The 10,490-nt window shown below is 52.8% G+C and overlaps 1 protein-coding gene across 1 annotated transcript; it reads left to right on the top strand.

The window, feature by feature from the left end:
• Nucleotides 1–7,954: 7,954 nt before the first annotated feature.
• LOC123115168 (zinc finger protein 503) lies at nucleotides 7,955–10,274 on the top strand. Its single transcript, XM_044536407.1, has 8 exons — nucleotides 7,955–8,243; nucleotides 8,374–8,484; nucleotides 8,646–8,723; nucleotides 8,844–9,023; nucleotides 9,269–9,367; nucleotides 9,469–9,555; nucleotides 9,740–9,832; nucleotides 9,913–10,274. Exons 1-8 carry the CDS (start codon nucleotides 8,090–8,092, stop codon nucleotides 10,272–10,274), a joined length of 1,164 nt encoding a protein of 387 aa, XP_044392342.1. The 5' UTR covers nucleotides 7,955–8,089.
• Nucleotides 10,275–10,490: the final 216 nt, after the last annotated feature.

Below are 10,490 nucleotides of genomic sequence, written 5' to 3'. Positions count from 1 at the left end.
CGGGGTTGAGGGAGTCATACTCGTCGTAATCCAAATCACCGAAGATCCTAGTGCTGAACGGACAACACCTCCGCGTTCAACACACGTATGGTTGGGGAAGACGTCTCCTCCTTCTTAATCCAGCAAGGGGGAAGGAGAGGTTGATGGAGATCCAGCAGCACGACGGCGTGGTCTTGGAAGCAGCGGCGATCTCGGCAGGGCTTCGCCAAGCTCAGCGAGAGGATGAGCTGGTACGGGGGGAGAGGGAGGTGCCAGGGACTCAGGTGCGGCTGCCCTCCCTCCCCCCTTCTTTATATAGGGGGACTAGGGGTGCGCCGACCTTTGGAGATCCCATCTCCAAGGGGGGCCGGCGGCCTAGGGGGGACTTGCGCCCCAAGTCAAGTGGGGCGCCCCCCCCCCACCCCTAGGGTTTCCAACCCTAGGCGCAGGGGAGGCCCAAGGGGGGGCGCACCAGCCCACCAGGGGCTGGTTACCTTCCCCTTTCAGCCCACGTGGCCCTCTGGGATAGGTGGCCCCACCCGGTTGTAACGCCCCGGATTCAATGCGCCAGGTGTCTGCCAGTTATTCGTCGGTGTTGCCATGTCATTTGCTTGCGTGTTGCATTTTGTCATGTCATCATGTGCATTGCATTGCATTGCATACGTGTTCATTTCATGCATCCGAGCATTTTCCCCGTTGTCCGTTTTGCGATCCGACACTCCTATGTCATCCAGCGTCCCCTTCTTGCCTCTCTTCGTGTGCGGGTGTTAAACTTCCTCGGAATGGCCCGAGGTTTGCCAAGCGTCCTTGGTATAGTACCGGTAGACCGCCTGTCAAGTTTCATGCCATTTGGAGGTCGTTTGATACTCCAACGGTTAACTGGGTAACCGTAAAAGTCTCTTTTGTCTTGCAGACCAACACCCCTCCAAAGTGGCCCAAAACCCATCTAACTCCCCTCCATGCTCTCGGTCGTTCGATCACGATCGTGTGGGCGAAAACCATGCCTCATTTGGACACTCCTAGCTCCCTCTACCTATATGAACACCTCTCCCTCCGTAATTCGCAGTCCAAACCCTAGTTTCTTCCTCCCCGCGCCGCCGGACACGTCCGCGCCACGCCAGACATGTCCAGTGCCGCCGCCCCGTCCAATCCCACCACGCCACCTGTCCTCCGCCGCCGTCCCCGCGCCGCCGGCCCGCGGAGCCCATCCGGGGCCCGCGCAGGCCCAGACCCCGCCGCCTCCCGGCCCGTCCGCGCCTGCCTGACGACCGCGCGCCCCGCGCCCTCCGGCCGCCGCCCGTCGCCAGCGAGCCTCCGTTGGGGCCGTGCCGCGCCCCGCCGCCCAGCTCCAGTGGCTCCGCCCCGCCGCCCGCCGACGCACCTCGCCGCCCCGTCGCCTGTTCGCCGCCGCCTCGCCCAAGTGCGCCGCCGCGCCCCCCGGTCCCGCTTCGTCGCCGCCGACCTCAAGCTCCACGGCCCCGGGTGCCTCCCCGCGCCAGGAACCGGCTGGATCCGGTGGCCAGGGGCCGGATCCGCCGATCCCCTTCGTCCTCCCATCCCCACGTCGCTCCAGCATCGGCGCCGTCAAGCCGGTTGCCGCCGCGGCCATGAACGTGCTCGGGAGCGAGAGGAGCTGCTCCTCCCGTGCGCCTCATGGGCCCCAGCGCCTCCCCACGGCCGATCTCCTCCGGCCCGCCTCCTTCCACGTCCTGGGCCGCAGCCCATGGTGAGCAGTGCATAAACTCTGCCCCGTGCATCTAATAGCTATATAGCGCTCGTTCGTTTTTTTTCTTCAGAAAATCGACTAAGTCCCTGATATTTGCACATTCTGATGCATACTTTGACCTGCTGCTACAAGTCATTCTATGCTTAATCTGAAGATGTTCACTAAGGATGTTTTGTTATACATGTCATGCTATATCCATCCATGCCCCTGGTTGCACTTTTATCCTGCTGTAGCTTGTTGTTATCTTGCTCCAAAGTTGCTGAATAATGTTGTTGTCAGCCTATTAACATTAAGTTCAGTTTTGCCATGTGTTTTGCTAGTGATCCATGCACCCTATGAACTTGCTCTTGCCATGCTTAGCTTCACAAACATGTCTTCTTACTGTTGGTTTCCTTGCCATGCCATGTATTGCTCTGTGGTGAGTGGTACAAGCTCACCAACATGCCTACTTATCGTTGTTCCTGCCATGTTTGAATCTGTCATATAACTTGCTATGTTTACATGGGTGCCATCTTATCTTCTGATCCTTTTTGGCTCATGGTCAGTAAAGGACTTTTGTTCTATGGGTTTAGTAGATTCATGACATGCCTTTGTTTGCCATGATAAGTTCTTGTAACATGTTGTTTGATAGCTCTAGACATTGCAACCTGATGTTATTTTCTGCAAAGTCTGAACTGTTATTATTTGCAATCTTGCCATGTGTGTTTAAGCATGTTCTAGTGATTTCTGGAGATAGCTCAGTGTTCATGTTTTGTTATGCTTTACCTGTACATCATGTCCATGTCTTTTCTTTTCATGTTGAGCTGTTGTAGCATATTGTTTTGATGCTTGCAATATGCCTAGTTGCTGTTTTGGACAGGTTGTCCTTTAAACTTGTATACTGTGTGTGTGTTGAACCGTTGCTCCGTTTTGAGTGTGCTCTATATGAGACTTGCTTGATTTTGCATGTAGTTTCATATTATCATGTTGAATCCTTGTTTTGGTGTGTTTGCTTGATGTTTGAATGCTTTTTGCATCAATGCTATGTTTAACTTGTTTTGCTCATATCTTCTAGGCCGTAGCTCCGAACTAAATGAACTTTATATGTAACTTGACTAGAATCTCGTGTAGATCATCTTTGTGCATCTTAACTTGCTGTTTAACAACTTGAACATAAGGTTTATTCAGATCTGGACCAACTTCGAAATTTGCATATGAGGACTTACCGGAATTGTTGTATGTTGTTCCCGGCCTCATTTAAACTTGCCTTGTTGTGTTGCTCTTGTTTGCATCATCTCTTGCCATGAGTAGCCTCATCTAGATTTGTCATGCATCATGCTTGTTGTGCATCATGTCATGTTCATGTGTGGTGTGTTTACCTTGTTGTGTGCTTCTTCTCGATAGTTCCTGTTTTGTTGCGATCGTGAGGATTCGTTCGTCTACGCTTGGTTCGGCTTCATCCGTTCGTCTTCTTCATGGACTCGTTCTTCTTCCTAGCGGGATTTCAGGCAAGATGACCGCTACCCTGGATCTCACTACTATCATTGCTATGCTAGTTCCTTCATTCTATCGCTATGCTGCGCTTCCTATCACTTGTTCTTAGAGCCTCCCAAATTGCCATGTCAGCCTCTAACCTTTGACACCCTTCCTAGCAAACCGTTGCTTGGCTATGTTACCGCTTTTGCTCAGCCCCTCTTAGCGTTGTTAGTTGCAGGTGAAGTTGAAGATTGCTCCATGGTGGACAGGATTATGTTGGGATATCACAGTATCTCTTATATTATTAATGCATCTATATACTTGGTAAAGGGTGGAAGACTCGGCCTTATGCCTGGTGTTTTGTTCCACTCTTTCCGCCCTAGTTTCCGTCATACCGGTGTTATGTTCCCGGATTTTGTGTTCCTTACGCGGTTGGGTGATTTATGGGACCCCCTTGACAGTTCGCTTTGAATAAAACTCCTCCAGCAAGGCCCAACCTTGGTTTTACCATTTGCCTCACCTAGCCCTTTTTCCCTTGGGAGTCGCGCTCTCGAGGGTCATCTTTATTTTTACCCCCCCCCCCGGGCCAGTGCTTCTCCAAGTGCTGGTCCAAACAGAGCGATGTCCGGCGACCCCTGGGTAACCAGGGTCTATGCCAACCCGACGTCTGGCTCATCTGGTGTGCCCTGAGAACGAGATACGTGCAGATCCTATCGGGATTTGTCGGCACGGCGGGAGGCTTTGCTGGTCTTGTTTTACCATTGTCGAAATGTCTTGTAAACCGGGATTCCGAGTCTGATCGGGTCTTCCTGGGAGAAGGTATATCCTTCGTTGATCGCGAGAGCTTATCATGGGCTAAGTTGGGACACCCCTGCAGGGTTTAATCTTTCGGAAACCGTGCCCGCGGTTATGTGGCAGATGGGAATTTGTTAATGTCCGGTTGCAGATAACTTGACACCAGATCCGAATTAAAACGCATCAACCGCGTGTGTAGCCGTGATGGTCTCTTTTCGGCGGAGTCCGGGAAGTGAACACGGTTTTGGGTTATGTTTGACGTAAGCAGGAGTTCAGGATCACTTCTTGATCATTGCTAGCTTCACGACCGTTCCTTTTGCTCTCTTCTCGCTCTTATTTGCGTATGTTAGCCATCATATATGCTTAGTCGCTGCTGCAACCTCACCACTTTACCCCTTCCTTTCCCATTAAGCTTTGCTAGTCTTGATACCCATGGTAATGGGATTGCTGAGTCCTCGTGGCTCAAAGATTACTACAACAACAGTTGCAGGTACATGTTATGCGATGATCATGACACGAGAGCGATGTTTGCTTGTTTTGGAGTTCTTCTTCTGCTTCTTCTTCGATCAGGGGATAGGTTCCAGGTCGGCAGCCTGGGCTAGCAGGGTGGATGTCGTTTGAGTTTCTGTTTGTGTTTCATCCTTAGTCGGATGATGCTCTAATGTATTGTGATGTTGTATTTGTGTGGCATTGTATGCCTCTTGTATGTATCCCCATCTATTATGTAATGTTGATGTAATGATATCCACCTTGCAAAAGCGTCTTCAAGATGCGCTTCTATTCTTGGTGGGACCTTCGAGTTCCTTTAGGATAGGGTCGCATCTTGGGCGTGACACCGGTGGACCCCCGGAACCCTTCCGGTGGTCCTGGTACAATACCGGTGACCCCCGAAACTTTCCCGGTGGCCGAAACTGGACTTCCTATATAGAATTCTTTACCTACGGACCATTCCGGAACTCCTCATGACGTCCGGGATCTCATCCGGGACTCCGAACAACTTTCGGGTTTCCGCATACTAATATCTCTACAACCCTAGCGTCACCAAACCTTAAGTGTGTAGACCCTACGGGTTCGGGAATCACGCAGACATGACCGAGACAGCTCTCTGGCCAATAACCAACAGCGGGATCTGGATACCCATGTTGGCTCCCACATGTTCCACGATGATCTCATCGGATGAACCATGATGTCGAGGATTTGAGTAATCCCATATACAACTCCCTTTGTCAATCGGTACGTTACTTGCCCGAGATTCGATCGTAGGTATCCCAATACCTCGTTCAATCTCGTTACCGGCAAGTCACTTTACTCGTACCGTAATGCATGATCCCGTGACCAAACACTTGGTCACATTGAGCTCATTATGATGATGCATTACCGAGTGGGCCCAGAGATACCTCTCCGTCATACGGAGTGACAAATCCCAGTCTTGATCTGTGTCAACCCAACAGATACTTTCAGGGATACTCGCAGTATACCTTTATAGTCACCCAGTTACGTTGTGACGTTTGGTACACCCAAAGCACTCCTACGGTATCCGGGAGTTACATGATCTCATGGTCTAAGGGAAAGATACTTGACATTGTAAAAGCTCTAGCAAACGAACTACACGATCTTGTGCTAAGCTTAGGATTGGGTCTTGTCCATCACATCATTCTCCTAATGATGTGATCCCATTATCAATGACATCCAATGTCCATAGTCAGGAAACCATGACTATCAGTTGATCAATGAGCTAGTCAACTAGAGGCTCACTAGGGACATGTTGTGGTCTATGTATTCACACATGTATTACGATTTCCGGATAACACAATTATAGCATGAATAATAGACAATTATCATGAACAAGGAAATAAAATAATAACCATTTTATTATTGCCTCTAGGGCATATTTCCAACAGAGAGGAGGGTAGCGCAGCAAGCCCAGCCTGCCGCCCCCACGGCTCGAGGACAGGGCCGGGCAAGTCGGCGAGGGGGAGCGAGATGGGCTGTCCTCCGACCTCTCCTCCTCGTCAGAGTGGTGCGGGCGAGGAGGATGACGACCGCCGTAGTTATCCTGGGACACAGGATGGGCGTCGGGAGGTGCGTCGTCGAAGAGGCGGGGGCGTCCCACGTGGTTGGGCGGCTTGGGAGCAATGCGGAGATCAAATCCTTGGTCATTGAAGAAGACCCGGATGGTGTCACGCAGCTTAGAGGAGTCGAGGCACTTGACTTTGACGCGCACCTCCTCCTTACGGAGGGAAAGCTCGTCAACCACCACCACCTTGCCGAGGATCCGAGACATATCGCGGATCACCCGCTCGGACCGGGCAATGTCAGGAAGCCCGGCGACCAGGATCCAAGCAGTGTCAAGGACCGCGACGGCCTTGGGGTCGAGGATCGGCTCGGAGATGTCGACGACAAGCTTGTTAAGGGCGAGTGTGATCTGGTCACTGCGCGTGGCGTAGCCATGGCTGAGAGCGTCGGGGAAGACCACCGAGAATGTGCCACCGGTGGTGAGAGTGGCATGCCAGTCCCATTGGCGACGGTAGAGGTGGTTGAGCTCGGCCTCAATCATCTCGAGGGAGGCGACACCATCCACCACCGTGACGATCGCCTGGAGGGAGGGGGAGGGGGAGGGGACGTCCGGGAGCTTGATGTGGAAGAACCCCAAGCCCTCAATCCCGTGGCCGTACATCATCAACTCCTCGTCGATAGGCTTGTCCGGGCACATCAGGGCGGGGTGGGAGGGATCCTTGCAGATGTAGCAGCATGGGGGGTTGACACAGTTGATCTGAGAATGACCCGCAACGCCGCAATTGAAGCACGGCGGACTGGGGCGGCCAGACACAGGACCAGAGGCGGCAGCGAGGCCGGAGGCAGGCCCGGAAGACGCATGTAGGTTGGCCCGAGCCTACCCGCGCCTCTTCTTCTTCTTGGCCACACCCTGGCGACCACGGGCCTAGCCATCCCCACCACCACCGGCGACGGGAGGACCAGAGGAGTTTGCGGCATGTGGCGGGACATATTTCCGGGTCGGAGCAGCAACGGGTTAGGGAGGCGCACGCAGGGAGAGAGGTCGGGGCGGGTGGGGAGAGAGGTCGGGGCGAGCTCCGGGACCAGGAAAGCCCTAAGTTTTTTGATGAAACCCCGACCTCTCTCCCCGACCAAACCAAAGGCCCTGAGTTTTTTTTTTTTGATGAAATTTTTTCTATCTAGGGGAACCATTGGTATCAAGAGTAAAAATGCAGGAGAGCAAGAGATGCAAGCTTGAGGATGCCCATGCCACCCCTAATTTGTTTCCAAGAGGATTCAAAAGGTTAATGCTCATGGAGTTTGGCGATATAACATCACCTAATATCTGTTTTTTAAACCAGTGCTAAACCACCAATTTTTTGCAAAATATTTTCTCATATCATGTACTAATGACATACATTTCAGAGACGTGCACTAATGCAAGTCATGAGAGGCCATCAACCTGGATTAATCCTATAATAACCACCCGGCCGAGCGAGGAGTCCCGGCACAACCAGCAGCCATGCAGGCCATACAAACGCGTTCATGGTAAACCTTTTATTGGTAGTTTCATTTTTTGAGCAGTCTGACAAATAGATAAAAAAAATCCAGTGCCCTTTATTTTCAATTGAAAACTGAATGTTATTTTTTTTTTTTTTGAGGAATGGAACACTGAAACTTAATTTTGTAGAAAATAACGGAATAGTTCCTCTAGAATTCCAAGAAAGAAAATTATATATTTTTTAGGTGAAACTGGGTAAAACTGATAAAACTGGATGAAACTTAATTTGTAGAAAATGATATTCCAAGAAAGAAAGAAAATGGCAAGACTGGATAGCATGGGCCTGGCCCTGGCTATTGATGATTTGGGCCGTTAGTTGGGCTATCCGAATTGCATTGGGCCCGCTTTTTGAGGCCCTTCCTTCCTCCGGTGTTGTTCCCTCCAAAACCAACGGACGACCAACCGCTTGGAATCGATGGGTTGCAGCGGGCGCTCTGTCCGTCGTCGTCTATATAGCCTCGCCTCCCTCTCCTCTCCTCGCCTTCCTCCTCTCCCATCCTTCCTTCCGCCCTCTCCCTCTCTCCTTCCTTCCTGGGTGCGCTCGCGGTTCTTGCGAAGCTGTTCGACCGAGAGGCGAGATGGCGGACAAGGGGAAGGGGAAAGCCGTCGACGACACTGCCGGTACTTCGTCGCCGACTTCAGGAACTTCGTTTCTTGCAGCTCCCGGTGGCGGGGACGGGCGGGAGCTACCGACACCGACGACGATGCTCCAGCAGCCGCTGAGCAATCAAGGTGCGTTCTCTCCCCTCCCAAGAAAAGAAAAGCGCAAAATTCTTTCTCTCTGCTTGTCCGTGCGCTTCTTGGTTCTTGACTGACGCCGGAGTTGGATTTCTTGGTTTCTGTTGTGTAATTGTGGTTGCAGCCCGTGGGAGTGCGCCCTTCGGCGGCCAGAACCAGATCGCTAACCCACAGTTCGCTGGAGGTGGCGGCGGGGGCGGGTCAGGGGCGGGGTACGGGGGATTCTCTCAGTTTGGTGTGTTCCCTCCCTCCCAACCCAAGAAAAGCGCAAAACTCTTTCTCTCCGGTTCCTCATTTGACGCCGGTCGGAGTTGGATTTCTTGGTTTCTGTTGCGTAATTCTCTCTGTTGCAGCCGGTGGGAGTGATAGAATTCAGCGCTTCTTGGTTTGTTGCAGCTGACGGGCACGGGGGATTCTCTCAGTTGCATTCGAGGCCACCGGCGGCGATGCTCCAGCCGACTCTGGGCAGTCAAGGTGTGTTCCCTTCCCTCCCCTCCCAAGAAAAGAAAATGGCAAAATTCTTTCTCTCTGTTCCGTGGTCCGTGCGGTTCTTGGTTCTTGACTGACGCCGGAGTTGGGTTTCTGTTGTCGCAGACTGTGGGAGTGCGCCCTTCGGCATCCACGCGCCGAGCGGCCAAAACCAGATCGCCAACCCCGGGCAGACGGGAACAGAGCAGCCGTTCGGCGGAGGTGGGGGTGGAGGCGGAGGCGGGGCCGGGTACGGGGGATTCTATCAGTCGACGCCGATGGTCCAGCCGCCCGTGGGCAATCCAGGTGCGTTCCCTTCCCTTCCTCCCAGTCCCAACCCAAGAAAAGCGCCAAATTATGTCTCTGTTTTCCGTGGCCCGTGCGGTTCTTGGTTCTTGACTGACGCCGGAGTTGGATTTCTTGGTTTCTGTTGTGTAATTCTGACTATTGACGCCGGAGTTGGATTTCTTGGTTTGTGTTGTGTAATTCTCTCTGTTGCAGTCGGTGGGATTCTAACATGTGTCAGACTAAACCTTGCTGGTTTCTTGCAGGTCTCGGGCACGGGGGATTCTCTCAACCGGCGGCGACTCTGGGGTACGCGGGATCCTATCAGTCGACGCCGATGGTCCAGCCGCCCGTGGGCAATCCAGGTGTGTTCCCTATTTCCCTTCCTCCCAACCCAAGAAAAGCGCCAAATTCTGTCTCTCTGGTTCGTGGCTCTTGATGCGTAGTGTAATTGTTCTTTTTGCAGCCTTCCACGCCGGGGGGCCTTACACGCCGGCGTGCACTATCTGCGAAGCGCCCACACCACTGCTCTGGAACGCGACGACTGTGCAAGGTACACGGGTGGGAACCCCGCTGCCCATTTGCTGCGATTGTTACATAAAAATCTTCGCCGGCAGCAGGCCTCTAGATCATCTAGAGCAATATCTTGCCTCTACAGGTGGGTTGGGTGCCTCGATCTACAGGTTCTTGCGCTCTTGGTTTGTACTTTGTGACAGCGCGCGGCTTCTTTCTTGCAGCTGTCGGTCGCGCCGCCGGGTCGATACCCGAGTTTCTTGCAGCTATCGGTCGCGGCGGCTGGTTCTCTGCCTCTCAGTGGGCGGCTAATCCAGGTGCGTTCCCTCCCAATTCTTTCCCTCTCTGGATTTCTTGGTTTCTGTTGTGTAATTCTCTCTGTTCTGTTGCACCGCAGTAACGTCGCCCTTCCTGTGGTGCGTTGGTTGCAATTTTCCCGCGAAGCTTTTATGGGACAATCTGCCCATGTGCCGGCCTTGCTACGGCCAGGCTCTCGACAAAACGGCTAGCTACGAGTGCGCCAAGGCTCTGGCTCAGATTCGGGCTGAGAAGGCTCTGGCTCAGCAGCAAGTGGATGCGGCTCTGGCTCAGGGTCGGAGGATTGTCATTGGTCCGCAGCGCCAGCTCGACCACGGCCAGTCTTCTTCCGCGGCGCCGCCCCACGCTCAAGCTCAACGATGCCATCGCTGCGGAGCGCCGGAGCCCACGCGGATGTCGCAGGGCGGGTTTCCAGTGTGCGAGCTTTGCTTCAACAACTGATCAATCCGAATGTAGCCAAATGTGATGTGAATGTGATCAGTCCGGCCGAATGCATACATACTTGATCGAGTAGATGATGAACTTGTAGGAGCTTGTTTCCTTGTCGCTTAGTAAATGATACTATATATATACTCGCTGTGGATCCATGTCATTCAGTCTAGTGCAGTCTGATTCCTTAATCTTCGGCTCTTTTCTGACGCTTTTGTTTTGCCTGCC

The sequence above is a fragment of the Triticum aestivum genome, chromosome 5B (genome assembly GCF_018294505.1).
Source record: "Triticum aestivum cultivar Chinese Spring chromosome 5B, IWGSC CS RefSeq v2.1, whole genome shotgun sequence".
NCBI lineage: Eukaryota > Viridiplantae > Streptophyta > Magnoliopsida > Poales > Poaceae > Triticum > Triticum aestivum.
Note: the sequence above shows the minus strand (reverse complement) of the source record. Positions and strands in the feature narration are given on the sequence as shown.